The sequence below is a fragment of the Panthera uncia genome (assembly GCF_023721935.1).
Source record: "Panthera uncia isolate 11264 chromosome A3 unlocalized genomic scaffold, Puncia_PCG_1.0 HiC_scaffold_12, whole genome shotgun sequence".
NCBI lineage: Eukaryota > Metazoa > Chordata > Mammalia > Carnivora > Felidae > Panthera > Panthera uncia.
The window spans coordinates 15,131,814-15,150,946 of NW_026057579.1; the positions used below are offsets into that span (position 1 = coordinate 15,131,814).

General features: G+C 48.7%; 1 protein-coding gene across 1 annotated transcript; it reads right to left on the reverse strand.

The window, feature by feature from the left end:
• Positions 1–6,749: 6,749 nt before the first annotated feature.
• Positions 6,750–18,875, reverse strand: XDH (xanthine dehydrogenase). Its single transcript, XM_049652347.1, has 11 exons — positions 18,762–18,875; positions 18,114–18,209; positions 16,691–16,819; positions 15,947–16,021; positions 14,404–14,456; positions 13,142–13,174; positions 12,361–12,475; positions 11,264–11,329; positions 10,817–11,005; positions 9,346–9,522; positions 6,750–7,734 (listed from the first exon to the last, which is right to left on the reverse strand). The coding sequence occupies exons 2-11, from the start codon at positions 18,144–18,146 to the stop codon at positions 7,684–7,686; spliced, it is 921 nt and encodes a 306-aa protein (XP_049508304.1). The 5' UTR covers positions 18,147–18,209; positions 18,762–18,875; the 3' UTR covers positions 6,750–7,683.
• Between the last annotated feature and the right edge of the window lie 258 nt (positions 18,876–19,133).

Sequence of the window (19,133 nt, forward strand, 5' to 3'; positions counted from 1 at the left end):
TGATCTCCCAGTCTTTTTCTAAATGGACACTCGAGAGGTATCACCAAGCATGAGGAATTACCCTCCTTGCAATATATACATGTATTATGAAGATGTCCACCTTTAATATTTGCTTCCAGTCCTATTATTTATTCTGTACTACAGTTTCTTAAAACATTTCTATATATTCACACAGTTATACCCAGGAGGGGAATGTCTGATCTATTAGCCAAGTTTCAAGTGGTGTATTTTATAACCAGATACACTGTGACTTTGTTTGCTTCCGTATGAAGGGTGTCGTTTTTCTTCTAAGAGCTTTTTTCCTTAAATGAAAAAAAATAATTATAGTATAAATCAAACCTACGTAACATGGAGAAAAATCAAAGACACACATACACTTCCCACCCAGTTCTAAAAATGTTTCTTTGCCGTGTTTAAAAATTAATGTTGGGGGCGCCTGGGTGGCGCAGTCGGTTAAGCGTCCGACTTCAGCCAGGTCGCGATCTCGCGGTCTGTGAGTTCGAGCCCCGCGTCAGGCTCTGGGCTGATGGCTCGGAGCCTGGAGCCTGTTTCCGATTCTGTGTCTCCCTCTCTCTCTGCCCCTCCCCCATTCATGCTCTGTCTCTCTCTGTCCCAAAAATAAAAAAAAAAAATTAATGTTGTATCACGAAGCCTTCTGTTGTAACTTCTACCCTCAGGCTTTCCTCTCAGCCTGGAGGTAGTCAGTGTCCTGAGGTCGGTGTCCATCCTTCCCATTCATGTTTGTATATTTTCTATGTGTATATCCAGATGCAATGCACAGTACTTGTGCATGAGTGTGTTGTAAAATCATATCCATCCACCACTAGAATAGCTAACATTTAACAGATGAAAAACTGATAAACCCAAAAGACTCCACCAAAAGACTGCTAGAACTGATACATGAATTCAGCAAAGTCGCAGGATACAAAATTAATGTACAGAAATCAGTTGCATTCTTCTACACTAATGATGAAGCAACAGAAAGACACATAAAGAAACTGATCCCATTCACAGTTGCACCAAGAAGCATAAAATACCTAGGAATAAACCTAACCAAAGATATAAAAGATCTGTATGCTGAAAACTATAGAAAGCTTATGAAGAAATTAAAGAAGATATAAAGAAGTGGAAAAACATTCCATGCTCACGGATTGGCAGAATAAATATTGTTAAACTATCAATACTACCCAACGCAATCTACACATTCAATGCAATCCCAATCAAAATTGCACCAGCATTCTTCTCGAAGCTAGAAAAAGCAATCCTAAAATTTCTATGGAACCACAAAAGACCCCAAATAGCCAAAGTAATATTGAAGAGGACCAAAGCGGAAGGCACCACAATCCCAGACTTTAGCCTCTACCACAAAGCTCTAATCCTCAAGACAGTATGGTATTGGCACAAAAACAGACACATAGACCAATGGAATAGAAGAGAGACTCTAGAATTGGACCCATAAAAGTATGGCCAACTAATCTTTGACAAAGCAGGAAAGAATATCCAATGGAAAAAAGACAGTCTCTTTTTTTTTTTTTAACGTTTTATTTATTTTTGAGACAGAGCATGAACAGGGCAGGGGCAGAGAGAGAGGCAGACACAGAATCAGAAGCAGGCTCCAGGCTCTGAGCCATCAGCCCAGAGCCCGATGCGGGGCTCGAACTCACAGACCGCGAGATTGTGACCTGAGCTGAAGTCGGACGCTTAACCGACTGAGCCACCCAGGCGCCCCAAGACAGTCTCTTTAACAAATGGTGCTGGGAGAACTAGAAAGCGACATGCAGAAGAATGAAACTAGACGACTTTCTTACACCATTCACAAAAATAAACTCAAAATGCATAAAGGACCTGAATGTGAGACAGGAAACCATCAAAACCCTAGAAGTGAAAGCAGGAAAAAACCTCTCTGACCTCAGCCGCAGCAATTTCTTACTTGACACATCCCCAAAGGCAAGGGAATTAAAAGCAAAAATGAACTATTGGGACCTCATGAAGATAAAAAGCTTCTGCACTGCAAAGGAAACAATCAACAAAACAAAAAGGCAACCAATGGAATGGGAAAAGATATTTGCAAATGACATATTGGACAAAGGGCTAGTATCCAAAATCTATAAAGAACTCACCAAACTCCACACCCAAGAAAACAAATAATCCAATGAAGACATGGGCAGAAGGCATGAATAGACACTTCTCTAAAGAAGACATCCAGATGGCCAACAGGCACATTACAGATGCTCAACATCACTCCTCATCAGGGAAATACAAATCAAAACCACACTGAGATAACCTCATGCCAGTCAGAGTGGCTAAAATGAACAAATCAGGAGACCATAGATGCTGGCGAGGATGTGGAGAAACGAGACCCCTCTTGCACTGTTGGGAACGCAAACTGCTGCAGCCTCTCTGGAAAACAGTGTGGAGCTTCCTCAAAACATTAAAAAAAGATCTACCCTATGACCCAGCAATAGCACTGCCAGGAATTTACCCCAGGGATACAGGAGTGCTGATGCATAGGAGCACTTATACCCTAATGTTTATAGCAACACTCTCAACAATAGCCAAATTGTGGGAAGAGCCTAAATGTCCATCAACTGATGAATGGATACACAAATTGTGGTTTATATACACAATGGAATACTACGTGGCAATGAGAAAGAATGAAATATGGCCTTTTGTAGCAACATGGATGGAACTGGACAGTGTTATGCTAAGTGAAATAAGTCATACAGAGAAAGATACCATAGGTTTCCACTCTTATGTGGATCCTGAGAAACTTAACAGAAGACCATGGGGGAGGGAAAGAAAAAAAAAAGTTACAGAGAGGGAGGGAGGCAAACCATAAGAGACTCCTAAAAACTGAGACTAAACTGAGGGTTGATGGTGGGTGGGAGGGAGGGGAAAGTGGGTGATGGGCATTGAGGAGGGCACCTGTTGGGATGAGCACTGCTTGTTGTATGGAAACCAATTTGACAATCAATTCCCTATGAAAAAAATAAATAATAAAAAAGGATTTCAAATTATTAAAAAATAAAAAAAAATAAAAAATAAAAGTTGAGAAACTATTGGGGTGCCTGGGTGGCTCAGTCGGTTAAGCGTCCCACTTCAGCTCGGGTCATGATGTCACAGTCCGTGAGTTTGAGCCCCGCATCAGGCTCTGTGCTGACAGCTCAGAGCCTGGAACCTGCTTCCGATTCTGTGTGTCTCTCTCTTTCTCTGTCCCACCCCTACTCGGGCTCCCTCTCTCCCTCTCTCTCACTCTTTCTTGTTCTCTCTCTCTCTTTCTCCCAAAAATTAAATGTAAAAAAAAATTTTTAAAGATGGAAAAGCCAAGTGTAAACAAGATGCAGAGTAACCTTCGACGTCCCCTGTGGTCACACCGGTACCCTTGCCTGGACACTGGAGAATGCGTGGCTCGCTCACACTCCCTTCCTGCTGCTTCTGGCTCATCCAACCACAGCTTCTCAAGCAACGGTCACGGTTTGGGTCCTTGAGTGGTCCACTGGAAACTCCCCCTCCAATGGCCTGGTTGGGGAGACCTTCCCTCTATAATACACACACACTCTCTCTCTCCCCCTCCCACCCCACCCCTCTCTCTCCTCTTTGGCAGGGAGGATGTACAGCTTGCTCTCTTCAGAGAAATCCTCTCTCTCCAATGTCTCAAATTCCATTTCAACCCTTTGTTTCCTGGAGGTAGGGGATGAGCTAAATGACTCCGTTTCCAGCCACCCCCTCTACAAGTCTTGCGTAGGTGACTGAGCATCTCACTCCGGAATGAGGGGGATGTTTTCCACTTACTGTTTTATTCCAATCCGTGGGGCTTAAGAAAGAATCCCATTTTAGCATCCTGCCCCCCTTGCCACAGTGTTTGTCTTGGGCCCCAAGCCTTCCATATCTTCTTCCCAACCAGCATAACTGGATTTCTATCTGACCCCCCCAGAAATCTGACCCATTTGCATAAGAGAAGGCCCACTTGATGAGCAGAGGTGTGATTTAGAGAGTCTGGACCAGGAATCTGGCACCCTTGTCGTAAGCCTGTGTCTCACGCTGAAGGGCTGTGGGACCCAAAACAAGTCAATTACCCTCTCTGGGCTTAGGTTTCTCAGGTCTGACACAAAGAGCTTGACCTTGATGGTACCCACACTCCAGAGCGCTGAGTTGGTCTGGGGGATGGTGCAAGACCAGGGCTGGGCCAGTTCAAGGGCAAAGCCTCATATTTCCCCTTCCATCCATGGGCTGCTGTGTTGCAGGTGACAAGATTGTCACAAGATCTGTCTCCTGCCTTAGGAACGCGTACTCTTCCAATTCAGGACAGAGACAAAACGAAAGGGCAGGCCCCCCGGGCCCAGGGGCCGCAGGGTGATGTCAAACTTCAGCAGGTCCAGGAAGCTACATGTTCCAAATAGCCTTATCCCAGGACCTAAAATAGGCAGCAAATGGTTTCCAGGCTCCCCCTAGGCTAGAGATAAAAATAACCAAGGCTCAGGGATGTTCCCAGTCCTAAACCGATAGGCTAGGCCCCTTTCTGTTCCCAGCCTTTGCCTGGGGTTCCTCCTGTGATCTCCATGCATTCTGTCGTCTCCATCCTGGCCCTCCAGCCACCCCAGCTCTGGAGTAGGGCCACGTTCCTCAGCTGCCTTTGGACAACAGTTCAGCAGCTTGGCCACGCCAGCGTTACAACCCAACACCGCCTCTGGCGGAAGAGATAGCATCCAGGGGCCTCCGGCAGCCTCTGCCAGCGTCCTGAGCCCGAGTCCGCGCTGTCAGGCTCAACGACTCCCGGTCTACAGCAGGCTCGCTGAGGGCACCGCCTGTGGTGTTTCCCCAGCAGTAAACACCCCCGAATGGAAAGTCCTCTGTGGAGTTGCGGGTAGGGCTTCTCCTTCAGAGATTCAGTGAACACTTCTTAAGGCCCCTGGGAGGGTTCAAGGAAACCCTGCAGGTAAAGCACGAAATGTGGCATCTGGCAAGTTGCAGACGCTCAGGAAAGAAGACTTGCCTTTCCCTTCCCCATACTAGCCCCGCATCAAAAGCTCACTGCCACGGGCTCTTTGGCGGAGATTTTGCCATTCTGAAGCCCTAAGTCGGCTTTAGGTCCAACTCCTGGAGGAGCCTTTGAAGACACTCGGTCCACTCCGAGATGCTCAGTCAGTTCCCTGGTAACTGATCCCAGAGGTGGTGCCCCTGGAGGCTTTGGTCTCCTGTCCGGTCGTCTTCCGCCCTCTGCAGGTCGCGGTGCGAAACTGCAGGCGCTGTTGGCAGGAACACCAGGCACCCTGCCTCACAGACTCCGGAAGGTTTACAGGTTAGGACAGCAGGGCAAGGCCAGGTGTCTGAGAACACCACCTCGGCATAACAGTGATGTACAGCGCACAGAGCGCTCGTTTGTTTGATTTTCTTAACCACCCTGCCTTGCCTCTGTTGCTAAGCTCAGGAGAGAATTCACAGTCATTATCCAGTGCTTACAGCCTGGCTAATAACAGCTGACACATCTCCATCTTGGGCTACTGTCCTAATGTTCTAGAACATTCCAGATAGTCAATGAAATGGACCTGCATGGATCTCCATGGAACTATTAGTTCAACTTAAAATGTTCCTCACTTTTAAAGAATGAAATCTGGCCATTTGTAGTAATGTGGATGGAACCGGAGAGTGTTATGCTGAGTGAAATAAGTCAGGAATGAAAGACAGATACCATATGTTTTCACTCATATGTGGATCCTGAGAAACTGCGCAGAAGACCAGGGGGGAGGAGAATGGGGGGGGGGGGAATTACAGAGAGGGAAGGAGGCAAACTATAAGAGACTCTTAAATACTGAGAACAAACTGAGGGTTGATTGGGAGGGTGGGGTGAGGGGAAAATGGGTGATGGGCATTGAGGAGGGCACCTGTTGGGATGAGCACTGATTGTTGTATGGAAACCAATTTGACAATAAATTACATATAAAATAAAATAAAATAAAATAAAATAAAATATTCCTCACTTTTAACTGTGCTGTAACATGGCTGGCATATCTAGACTATTCTGAGGAAAGGAATTTTGAAAGAAAGTGTGTGTGTGTAGTGTGAGTGCATGTGTGTGAGTGTTTTGTGTGCCTGTGTTCTCTAGAAATGAAGCTAAGATATGGCAGATATTCGCATTTGGTGAGATCATGATGGTTAATAAGCATTTCTCACATGCCAACCAGTTGACCTTTTCATTTCTTAGTGGCATCAAGCGCTGGGCTCAACTGTATGGTTTCCCCTCTTCTCCCTCCATGGCCAGAGCCATGGCCCCATCTGGGACAAGGTTGGGTGTTTGGAGCAGTGAAGGCGCAGGACGATGTCACATCATTCACCCAGCACCATACAGCAACGAAATCACCTGTTGGAACAGCTAGAGGGATGCTTGCTCCTCTCCTGTGCTCTTCACCAACTTCAAGAACTTGGGAGAATCGAAGCAGAGTTCAATAAGCCCAGATGTCACATCACAGTAAGGGAGCCACGTCTCTGATAGCTGCAGAGCCCTTATGTAACTGGAGTTTTCGGGTCGTATATTTATAGACTTTCAGAGCCAGGGAAGGCCTTAGGGATTAGTCCAGTCCAGTTCTCTCCTTCTAGAGTAAGGAAGAGCACAGAAAAGAGAAGTGACAGACTGAGGTCACACAGATAGAGACGCAGCTGGGATGAGAACCCAGGCTTCTTGACTGTGATTCTTCGGGCTGATCTTGCTTTTGGTTGCATGATTTCTAAATGGAAATGACTCTGGCAACGAATGAAGATTTTTAATTTTTTATAAACTTTATTGGTTTTGAGAGACAGAGAGAACACGCACATGGGAGAGGCAGAGACAGAGGGAGAGAGAGAGAGAGAAGATCCCAATCAGGCTCTGTGCACTGTCAGCACAGAGCCCGGCGCGGGGCTCGATCTCACGAACCGTGACATCATGACCTGAGCCGAAGTCAAGAATCAGATGTTTAACCAACTGAGCCACCCAGGAGCCCCTCGAGTGAAACATTTTAAACCTGATTTCTTTTACTGTACAAAGGGGAAGAGAAAGAAACCTAGCACATTGTAGGTGCTCAGTAAATGGGTTGGTCGGCTTTGGATGCTATAGAATAATTTCCTTGCTGCCACTTAACAAGGTTAGATTAACCTTGAATTCGTTTCAGTGTCTATTCTCTTCAATGATCAAAGGTGGTTAGGGATTTGAATCTCACCCCACTGTCCCATTGCAAAGTTGACTATGGGTCAGCAGTTATAATGTGATGTTCATTGGTTTGAAGGGAAGACTTTCTGGTTTAGGATGGAAGCTTCCGGAGGCTGGGGGGGGGGGCATCTTCTTTGAAGGACAGACGCTGTCAGCACCTGAGGCTGTACAGCCTTGCCTGTGAGCTGGGACAGAGCACGTACACCTATTTGACATACATGATTAAAGCAGACATACAAAGACTCTCATTGCATATTAGCCACGTGGCCTCAGAGTTCTGAATTTGCTTATCATTATGTTTGCAAACCATATTTTTGATCAAAATCTTCAGCGAAAACAAAACAAAATCTTCCAATGCATTCCGTGTGCTTCCAGACATCATCCTGATGACTCACAGCACTGTCACCCCATGACATGTATAGATCATGTTCTGCAGGCATGTCTCATGCTCCATGGAAACTCCTGCACAGCATAAGCAGACTGTGCTGGGGGCTTTGTTGTCACACCCTCACAGACCAGGGCTTACAGCTTTCTGCAGTGCCAGTGACACACTAGGAAGGAATGATAGAAAACTCATCGCTGGGGTCTTCCCATAGCACAGGACACGTTGCCCACTCGGATGCCCATGCCACCTCCCACCACTGCCAGCCACCATTCCAAGGCCAGCCATCCCTCTGCAGTCTCAGCTGTTGGGAGTGCCCCCAGGGCAGGGCCCCCTAACTTTGTTTTGCCAAGCACTTCCCATGTGGGAGGCACTCTAGTAGGCCCCGAAGCCACAGGAATGACCAAATATGAAAGTGGTCCCTTCACACGTGCTACACACAGTTCGTGAAATCATGGTTGGGTCATAGAATCAGTTACTCATGCAAACCTGCTGCAGGGATTTAACTCACTGGTGTGTTATAACAGAGCAAAGGGGCTTGGGTCAGAATCTGTGCTTTAGGTCCGAGGACCTGGAGGGCTTCATTAAATCAATGAGTTCTGCATCAGATTCTTTTCAAGGAGCTAACTTGGCCACCTGGGTAAGCTTATCGGGAGCCAGGCAGTACCTCGTCTCCCAGGGAAGGGGTTTGGGAAACTGTCAGCATGTGGCCATGGTGAGAAGGTTCTGGGCTGTGGGAAGGTTGCTGCAGAGTTGTGGGCATCCTCGCTGCCTAGAAACTCGACACGTGGTCTGGTGATCTTACCTCATAGCTAAAGCTATTGGCAGATGACAGTGGCCTACCTGGGGACCCCTCGGTCTCCCTCACCCTTGGTGCTGAGGCCTGAAAAGGCAGATTGGCCTGCTTTCAAGACTCTCCCGCAACCTCCCATCCCTGGAACCCTTTCGGTCCATGAGTACCCATTTCACCTCTAAACCAAAAAGGCCCAACAAATCTATCAAATACCCAGGAGGAAATCCAACTTGGGTTATCAGGAAGAATCTGGCTCTGCTAACTCAACAGAGGCTGCTGTTGCAAAGGCAGTTGGAAGGTCCTGTGTGGGCGGAGCCCGCTTCAGCACAACTCAGAGGCAACAGGGGAAGAATCTGTCCCTGCATGGTCCTCTGTGGCCAGGCGTTGTGCACTACAAGTATCATGGAAGCACTTCCCATGGTCCAAAGACCACAGAATTCCTCCTACATGCTGCTACGTACACTAAGGTCATAACCAGCCACCACATAATACAATTAGCTGGTTTCCTAAAATACCACAAAGTCTCTGTGGGCTCCATGTGTGCCAGCATCGGTATGGCACGTGGTCATCTCAGAACGAACGTGGTGCATCTAATCAATTCCTTAACTCCCCTTTTCGTCTCCGTCTCCACAGCACTCACATGGTGGCTTTCGCAAAGAAGGGTCCCCAAAGTGCTAGTGATGGACACTAAAGACTAGGCTCTTCTGGACATTTACCCATCACCCTCATCTTCAAGGGAAAAAATTAAATCTGTGGCTGACAGCTGTGCACCAAAGAGCCCTCTTTCCTCTAAGGAAGCCCAGCTACAAACTTCATTTCTTGCTCTTCGAGCAAGAGTTCGAGGAGGTGCCTCAATGGCACAAGGAAGGCAGTGAGGACCCAAGGCTGCCCAGTGGACAGACAGCCTGGCATCCCGCTCTCCTCTCTGCATGGGCCGCCTCTGCCCGTCCTCCCCCCAATGGAGTGGGTGCTCGAGGGGCCTCATACCAGCCTGGTGAACTGGTCCACGCAGGCGTTGCGGATCTTCTCCGGGGTGGCGGGGCTGTTTAGCTGGAAAAGCTTCTTTGTCTTACAATCCGGGTTCCCAGCTCGAGCTGCACGGATGGCATCCTTGATGGCGAAGAAGATGGAGGCTGCCAGGAAGAGGGGCGGTTCGCCGACAGCCTGGGCAGACAGAGCGCAGGACAGGGAGTCAGGCAACAGGACCCCAGCCTCTGCGCCAGGAGGGCTGGAGATGCCAGGAACCCCAGCCAGCCCCAGCGGGCCACGGCCAGCAAGGCAGGAAGGCTGCTCATAATTCTTCAGGGCTGAGAACAATCAATCTGGTAAATGACTCAACCTCGATGGCATTCTCAACTCTTACTGTGTCACTTTTCTCTGATGACACCATGCAAAGAAAATGTACCATTCAAAGCTGTTTTAAATAATTATATTTTATGGACAAAGTGTCTGACCTGAATTTGGACCCTTTCCTCGCAGTTATAAGGCTGGGGGAATCCTCTACCTGCAACTCTGACACCCACATTTACAGGCACCTTAATTATACTTGTAGGCACCCTAATTATACTTACAGCGTCATCTGGAATCTAGACATCACGACCAATAGGAATTAAACATTTACTAGCAGAGTTGGTTTTGTTCCCCCAAAGCACTGACCAGAAATTCCATGTATCAAAAGCACTAGAGATGCTTATTAAAAATGCATGTTGCAGGGTCCTACTCCAGCCCTCCTGAATCAAATTTCTAGGGACAGGTCTCACCAAAATGTATTTTTTTCATGAGCCTGCAGTGATCCCAAGGCATACTAAAGCGTGAGAGTCAATGGCGAGATCAAAAAGTGTCCCAGACCCAACCACAGTGAAGTAAATCAGGAAAGGAACAAATGGGTATGTTTCACTGGTTACAAGTGATTATGTGTTTTCCTTCTTTGATTAGGACTGTATCAATCAGCTTATGGGATTTTCAACCATTTTTCATAATTACTGGGGACTGGGAGGAAATAAGGGATGACTCTAATCCTTGAGACGTGCAGATCAAGTTTCAAGTCAGGTGCCAGCCACTGAAGGAGGCACAAGGGATTGCACAGAAGTATTGCCCCATCTGCAGTGAATGTGCTATTTTTAAGGGATAACAGGGAGGGGTGTGTACCTGTGGGGTCCTCTTTAGGACCAAGCTCAAGATGCACACCTGAGACATAGATGTCGGTCAGGACTTGACCTACAGGACTGGATTAAAGGAATCTCTCCGAGTGCACCCAAAGGAGCTGGCTTTGACCACACAGAGCTGGTGTCATCCCAGTTTTCTTTTTCCCAGGCAGGGACTGTCCATCGCTCCACCATCCTCGCCAAAACTCGTGTCAAGCACCCTGGCCTCTTCCAGACAAGCCCCCTGCAGACCCACGCGGTAGGTGGGTCTTACCCCCATGTCCTCCCACAGTGCAGACCCAGGGCAACAGTACCTTGGACGCATAGATGGCCTTCTTGTTGGGACAGTCACGGAGCAGTGACACCCTGAACTCACTGGGGATGCTGCCAAACGCAGGGATCTTGTAGGTGCTGGGGCCACGGGTGTGCAGGCTCCCTTCCGGGGAGTAGTGCAGCTCCTCCAGGGTGAACAGGCCAAGGCCCTGGACAAATGCTCCTTCTACCTGCAGGCCAGACAGCGACCGTGGCCACTCTGCCTACCACTCCCCAAGGACAGATACCGCTTCCCAAAATAGGCGCCAAGCCCCATGGGGAGTGGGCCTGGAAAGAAGCTGAAAACAGCCCTCTGCAGAAAGCCCAGCTGGCTCCTGCCTGGCCTGGGATCAGCTATCTGGGCCTTCGCCAGGCAGTGGTATAGGCAGAGCAAAGGCATTAGCACTGAAGGTAAGTCCATGACCACCCTGGTCACCCATGTGCCTTACCTGTCCAATATCAATGGCAGGGTTCAGACTGGTGCCGACATCCATGACAATGTCTGTGCGGAGGTTCTAAAGTGGATGGCAAAATACAAATAGTGTGAGAAGAAAGGAATGTGCAGAATGATAGATGGGGCGCAGTGACCCTTAAATTATTGTGTCAACCCAGATAGGACTTTCAGAAGCAGCGTGCCCTGGGCATGCTCAGGCAGGGTGCTCCTATCCCTGTCAGTCTGCACTGGCATCGTGAATGCCGAGGTTTGAGTCTGTGACCACTAGGCAGGGGAAGGGAGTGGCCACACTCTTCAGGCGATAAGAAGGAACTGTGGGCACACACACACAAACACACACACACCCATGAGCAGGAAGGCTGGTTCCCAGGCTCCTGGGACTTGGAACCTGAGTCTGGACAGATAGTGTAAGGAAGGGGACAACAAACTACATTCCATAGGCTGATTCCAGTCTGTGCCCTGTTTTTGTAGGCCCTGTGAGCTAATTATGGTGTTTACATTTTCTTAAAAATTTTGGAATGTTTTGTTTATTTGTGAGAGAGAGAGAGACAGAGTACGAGCAGGGCAGGGATAGAGAGAGAGGGAGACACAGAGTCTGAAGCAGGCTGCAGGCTCCGAGCTATTAGCACAGAGCTGAATGTGGGGTCCAAATCCATCAACCGTGACATCATGACCTCAGCCGAAGCCGGACATTAACCGACTGAGCCACCCAGGTGCCCCAATGGTGTTTACGGTTTTAGATGACTGACAAAATTAAGAATATGTTGCAACATGTGAAAACTATGAGAAATTCACATTCAGTGTGCACAAATCACATCATACTGGAACACAGCCATGCCCATTTATTTGCATACATCCATGGCTGATCTTGTGCTACAGTGATGGAATTGAGTAGTTGAGGCAGAGTCTTTGTGGCCCAGAAAGCCTCAAATATTTACTCTCTGGTCCTTCATCGGAAGTTTGCCAGGCTGTGACATCACACATTATTCTCCCAACCAGAAAGTGTGTCTCTACTGGCTCTTGATGTTTGCAACTCACTTGTTTCTCTTCTCTTTCCCCTAACTTAGTACTAAGATTTTGCAAACTTCTTACTTTATGATCCCCTGTTAAGCAGTCGATTTCCACTTCAGAGCAAGCCACCCCATAGCTGAAGTAGTGGAAGGGATTCCCAGAGTTCGTCTCAAAGCTGTAGCCAATGTTGGGTGTTCTGGAGGAGAAAACAGAAAACACTGCATATGTATTAAGATTAACATGCCCCCCCCCCTACACACACACACACACACACACACAGCTTGTCCCACAAAATCCTAAGACTCCACAGGTTTTACTTATTCACTCAGCTGCCCTTCAAAAGAGTCCACATGTTTTTAATATTTTGGACCTGTTAATGAAACCCAGGTATTCCAGAGTTTCTTGCCTCATGTCTGCTAGGATCTGCCAATGGCCCTTATGTGACGCCTTCTGTACAGCCCAGGGGTGTATAGTATCTGTGTGCCCGCCTCTATGTGGTAGAAGCAGGTGACACATTTGCCCAAGTTCACGAAGGACACGAAAGTCACACCCAAAGAAAGTGTTGGATTAGAGTTCAAGCTCTCAGAACCAAAGCCCCTGCCTGTGCCACCTCCTGGGCTGCTCACCTTTCTCCAGGGGAGAGTTAAGGTCGGCATCTCATGTCAGCCTGGGTGTACCTTTAACCCCTTGCCTGCATTTCTCCTTGGCTACTGGCCCCTTCTCGGTGTCAACAAATGATTCGGGGAAAGTGCTATTCATAAAAGCAGATGCTCTCTTCTACGTTTTTCTTCTTTGATCCTGAGTATCTTATACAATTCCAAGTTCACACGAGCCACACGTGTGTGCGTGCATATTCTCCCACCTGGAGTTCACAGTACTCTGCCTCTCCGTTTTTCTACGCATGACACAGAAACAACGTGAGCTGAAGGGATCGGAATCTGCATGAAAACAAAACCAACTCGGAGCTGAGGGAAAAGGCTTCTCCCAGGAGAACCCACCACCTCCTTTGACCTCTGAGGTCATCATCTTCACCTGGGTGTTCCTGTATCCTACCCAGTCTTACCAACTCTGACAACGGAACGAGAACATCCGAGAACATCTGCTCTAATCTCTGCCTGTGCAGGTCAAATGTCACATAACCCAAGGAGCACTGGCAAAACGTGACTTTGCCTAAAATGCATACTGAACTATTTTTCCAAACCCACTGATCTGTGAAAGAAAGGTCCTAATTAAATTCTCCAGAGAAGGGGCGCCTGGGTGGCTTGGTCGGTTAAGCGTCTGACTTCGGCTCAGGTCATGATCTCACGGCCCGTGAGTTCAAGCCCCGCGTCAGGGTCTGAGCTGACAGCTCAGAGCCTGGAGCCTGTTTCAGATTCTGTGCCTCCCTCTCTATCTGCCCCTCCCCTGTTCATGCTCTATCTCTCTCTGTCTCAAAAATAAACGTTAAAAAAAATTTTTTTATACATAAATAAATTCTCCAGAGAAAACTAGAACATTATGGGAGATAGCAAATTGGATCCCATCTTCTTCCAGCCTTTACATCAGCTGGGCGGTGTCTCTAGCTCTTCGTACTGCTACTGGAGTTCAAAGTAGCAGAAGGCGTGTGCTCTTTTCCAAGTCCCACGTCAAGTTCCCCTGAACTCTGCACTTTGTAACGAGACCACGTGTTCTAAATCTTCCTCTCTTTCTGTCCCAGGAAAGCCTCCGTAAAGAAAGCCAACGCACACAGCAGAGTAACTAACACACAAGGGTAACGCCACACAGCAGACAGCCCTGGGTCTAGGGGAATGCCGAGGGAGGGATGGTCCCACCACGTCGTAAATGAGGAAAAGGGCTCAGAGAGAATCCCTCATTTCTCCAAATGGAATGGTACACTTTAAGACCAGAACTAGAACACAGGTCTTCTCTTAATGGCAGCTCATGCTTTTGCCTCGTTGGCACATAGGTTGGCAATGCCAGGTATTCCAGAGCATCTTTCAATTGAAATTGGCACAAGTCCACTGAAGCGTCTCGGTGGGACTGCTCTCTCCTGACCAAAGGCTGAGAGCATTTGGTGCGGGAGGGGACTTCAGAGGCTAGGATGACCACAGTTTGTGAGGTGGGTGACAGCAGCACCGTCCTTACTTATAAAACCCGGTAGCAGACAAGCTCACTGCATCCAGGTAGGCAGCTATGACCTGAAGAGAGGAAAGAGACAACAGGAAGGGCTTAGCATGGGTGCCAGAATCCCTGACCCAGCACTAAGTTTTCATGAGCTTCCCCTCCTCCTCCGGAAGCTGACCAACTATTTGTACCGGTGGTCCTCGCTTCCACACCCTGCCTCACATTCTCACTGCACTGGGTGACCGCACTGTGCTCTCACCTGCACTAGGTCCCCACCATTGGAAGCCTGGGGGGCTACAGTAGCCTCCTCCCCCATCACATAGCCTCCCCACGCTGCCAGGTAGCCCAACCCAACCACAGTGAGCATCTTAACATACCATACTGCCTACATCACTCCCCTACTCTATAACTTTGGCTGACTCCCCATTGTCCATAGAGCAAATGCTTCACATTAAGGACCCCAATCCTCTCTCTGGCTTTATGTTGCCCACGTGTCATCACCATGCCAGCCAAACTCATGTATTTTAGTCCCTCCATGTTCCCACACCTCTGCACCTCCATTCGTGTGGTTCCTGCATTGTATCTGTCCCGATCCTTTTCTCCCCTCAACGACCAGCTCAAGTTTGCCTCTCCGGGTCTCCACGCTAAAATCCAAACTACCAAAATCAACCTACATTCGTGGGGTATTTATGTGTGTGGTATCTGTGAGTGTGGAAGGGAAGTAGAGGTCACGTGCGGCACAATAAGGCGAGTGGGTCTGAGAAAAATAGCTATTTTCTTTGAGTCTATGGAGGGAGACTAGTACAATCTGAGGTGGGTCAGGTGTGGGCTCATTTTCTATGTTCCCACTGTGCTCACTTTCCCACCCCAACTCTACTCTGGGAGATGGTAAAGCAGGGCTGCCACTGAGATGTCTGCTTGTTGGAAGAGATGAAGCCCCCCGCCTGCCCCCAGAGAGAGACTTCCTTACCGCTTCCCTCTGAGGGTTCCCGACACACAGGCACCAAACCAGAAACCAGAGAACTGGGCTCATTCTTGTGATGAGACGAGTGGCTTGCCTGCCACTTGTAAAAAACCACAGGAAGGATATAAACTCTTGGGAAATGTCTTTTTCCCCACTCCTTCACAGATGGAGCCTCAGTGGACCCAGACTCCAGAGCTGAGGAAGGGGAAGTGCTGCGAAGCAGCCCTCAGAGAGCAGGTTTGAAGAAAACCAGACTCCTCAAGCCTCAGGACAAGCAGGGTATGGAACCAGGCCCGAGTCAGGCACCTTCAGCGGTCGCCCTACCTTCTCAGGCTCAGGGCAGCCAAACCCCCAGTCGCCATGGGGTTGTCAAGATCCTGGCTCAGAAGTTTTCCTCCAGTGCCTTCCCTCCACTATGAAAACCCTAGAGAAAGGGGCCCAGCAAGGTGGAGCATTTACTTGTGCTGTGGAACCCTATGGAACACTCAGCTTCTCTGCCTCTGGGACTAGATCGTGACCTATTCCTGCTGCGGCAGGGACAGAGAACCTGCCTTTAATTTCTCTCCTCTTCAAAAGCACGTTGGATCAGCTCAGACTTACCCAGTCTTCCCAGGAGCCACTGGGATTCTTTTTCTTGAAGGGTTCCAGCCTTTTCAGAATGGTCTGACAAGCTTCCTAAGAACACATGCCCACACACCAGACATATCAGTCTTCCGTATTTCCTGGCCCAGGCAAAACCCCAAGGGCCTCAGCAAGGCTACCTCCAAGTAATGCTGTGCCCAAGGTGCCACGCAAATAGTCTTGCCACCCTCTTAAGAATGACTGTGTGGCTTCCACTCCCAGGACCCTGCCACAGGAACTGGCATTGGCCCTTGCTGGGAGAACACCCGGTTCTTAGGCTACAGAAGATGAAATATTTGAGGGAACCCAAAGGAAGTGACTTCTCCCATCAAACTCCTCTGTTAATTACAGCCTCTATGTGGAAAGAGAAGTGAGTTGGTCCGACCTGGCCAGCTGCAAAATCGAATTCCAATTTCAGTCCATCGTCTTGTGGCCAGTTCTAACACTGGGGAGTATGTCTTTGCAGAACGCCCCCTGGGACCCTCCAAGTCTCCTCCCCATCCTACACTCATCCTTCTTGACTTTGACAGAAGTGATTGTGGCTTTTAGGTCTCTCTTTCAACATGGTGTTGGGAGGAACAGCATTCTCTTGGATAAGACAGCCAAAGGCATGGCCACAGCCAAAGAGCCTATAAGGACCATTCCAGCTTCCACCCCAGGGAGCGCTCTGGGCCCAAAGCCCTTGACTGGCCCTCAGCTCTGCTGGCTCCCCAGGCTCCTTACATAGGTGGCCTGTCCGTTGAGGTCAGTGCTGACGGAGGCAGCTGTGGGAGACGTGTTAGGCACGGTGTTCGTGCTTGTCTCGCTGATGTAAATCTTAGAGGTGGGGATTTTCAGTGCTCTGCTGGCCACCTGAGAAAAGAGACAACATCACTTTCTCAGGGAGGGCTTGGCATGGGGCTTGGCTGCCTTCTCCCCAAGACCGTTTAAGGTTCACCATTACAGGCAATATAATAATTTTATAAGCCATAAGCCCACTGAGACTGGGATGTTCTTATATCTGTCTCAATTGGAAGCAAAACTTTATGGAGTGATTTTGCTACAAAAAAAAAAAATTCATAAACCTAATGGTGACTAGCAGTGCTTTCTAAAGCTAACCTTGGCTTTTTAAAAAATCTACTCTGGCCAGTCCATGAGCTAAGCAGGTGTTCCAACTCTACTCCAGTTCCAATGTCCTAGCCCCTCTGTGTGGGGGAAGCCTTTATACACACAACACAGCCACTTACACAGTGTTAGGCAAGGTCATCAAAAATATGTGACCAACCAGGGGGCTCCCCGGGGCTCAGTTGGTTAAGTGTCTGACTCCTGGTTTCAGCACAGGTCATGATCTCACAGTTCATGAGTTCAAGCCCCGAGTCAGGCTCTGCACACTGACAGTGCAGAATTCTCTCTCCCTCTCTCTTAGTCCCTCCCCTGCTCATGCTCTATCTCTCTCAAAATAAATAAGTAACCTTTTTTGTTTTTTAATGTGACCACCAGTTGACCCATGAGCTGGACTCAAAGGATCAGAGGCTCCTCACCACTTCCCCTGTCCTTGGAATGTGGGTTCTGCTTGCCTTTCTGGCTCTTGGATGCTGCTTCTAGGACACAGCCTCGAGATGATGACGTGGGATTGAGAACACCTGCACAGTACCTTGGCTAAACCCAGTTGAGGCCTCTCTCCCTACAAACGTTTAAGATTTGGTGGGCAGGGGTAGGGATCCATTTGTCTTGCTGCCACCCAAGGCAAGCCTCTCATGTAAGTTCCCTTTGCATCTTAGAACTGTGACCTGCCAACCTGGGCCTCTTTTTTCTGTCTGCCTCTGCCCTCTGAGTCCAGGGGCCAGTTTCAGATTACTCCCAAGAAGCTCCCGAGCAATTTGTAAACCAACACAACCCCACGGCCCTAGAATGTGGGTAACGGAAGTGACCTGAGTGGTCACCCGGCCAACCGCTTTGCACAGAGGAAGACACAGAGTCCGAGAAGGGAGAAGACTTGCCCGAGGTCACACGAAAATGGGCAGCAGAGCCGGGACCGACCACAGCTGAGGCCGGCTTCTGCTTCTAAGGTGTGCCACCACTCACTTGCTCATAGCATCCTCCCTCACATGGACGCCATGATGTCGGAGAGGACCCCCCCCCCCGCCCCCATGTGCAGGCTGCTCACCTGGACCATCTTGGTGTGAAGACCTTGGCCCATCTCAGTGCCTCCATGGATCAGCAGCACAGAGCCATCTGTATACACGTGAACCAGGGCTCCTGCCTACAGGAAGAGAAGGATTCCAAACACAAAATTGGGTCAATCCTAACTCAGCCAGATGCTTGGGGCCAATATTTCTGGAGCCCAGGAGAAAGAAAACCGGAAGCAGCATTTTGGATTAAAGCCTCAGACTCAAATTAAAGCACCGTGATTCTTGTGATTTAATCATGTAGCCCTTCAATAGTTCCCGAAAAATTTCCACTCTCTCTCTTTCTGTGTGTCTTCCACAGAGGGAAGGAGGTCAAATGTCTTTGTGCTCATTTTTAGATGAAGCCATAGGATCAGAAAGGCAGAGTAGCTGTCTGTAGCCCTTTAGTCAGGAAGAAGGAGACCTGAGAGTTGACCCCAGATCTCTGAGTCTCGTGCTGCCTTCACTCACCTGTGACATCCTGGACAAATAGGGATATGCAAGTTCAAGTCCATTTAAACAGCAGAGAGCCCCTCCACTCTGCTCTGGTACCAGCCACAATGGCCTTTCCCATGTGATAGTGCAGACAGAGGGGGAAATGGGGCCCCAGCCCAGTGGAGACGCACAAAATTATATAAGGCACTTACCTGATTTAGAAAAGGAATAGAGAAGCTTACTCCGTACTTGGTAGGAATTATGGACAACCCTCTCTTCTTCCAACAATTCTCCCTGGAGAAAAAAGGAAGAGTCTCATAGAACCTTTTCTATCATGGTTGTGTCAGCTCAGATGTAGTTTCAGTCAACATCTTTGTAAAGTTGGAACAAGGCATCCTTGGAGCAGCCCACATGGTACTTATCATAACTGAGTTGTGCCCCAGTTGGGTAAACCAAATGAAAAAGGGGTGCGATTTGTGTTCTTCAGCTCTGCTGAAGGAGGACCCAACCCTGAGGGTCTGCACTTGAAAGTATCATCACTTCCTCCCAGAATGGAGCTCAGGCAGAGTCAGGGTGCCCTGGTG

What these genes read in the sequence shown, in the direction of transcription:
- XDH (XM_049652347.1), bottom strand. Translation starts at nt 18,146, where the DNA reads ATGGGCCAAGGTCTTCACACCAAGATGGTCCAG. An exon ending in TCAACGGACAGGCCACCTAT is followed by an intron (nt 16,022 to 16,690) that starts GTAAGGAGCCTG and finishes ATGTGTTCTTAG; the next exon opens with GAAGCTTGTCAGACCATTCT. An exon ending in TGGACCAGTTCACCAGGCTG is followed by an intron (nt 7,735 to 9,345) that starts GTATGAGGCCCC and finishes ATTCCTTCCTAG; the next exon opens with TGTGTCACTGGCACTGCAGA.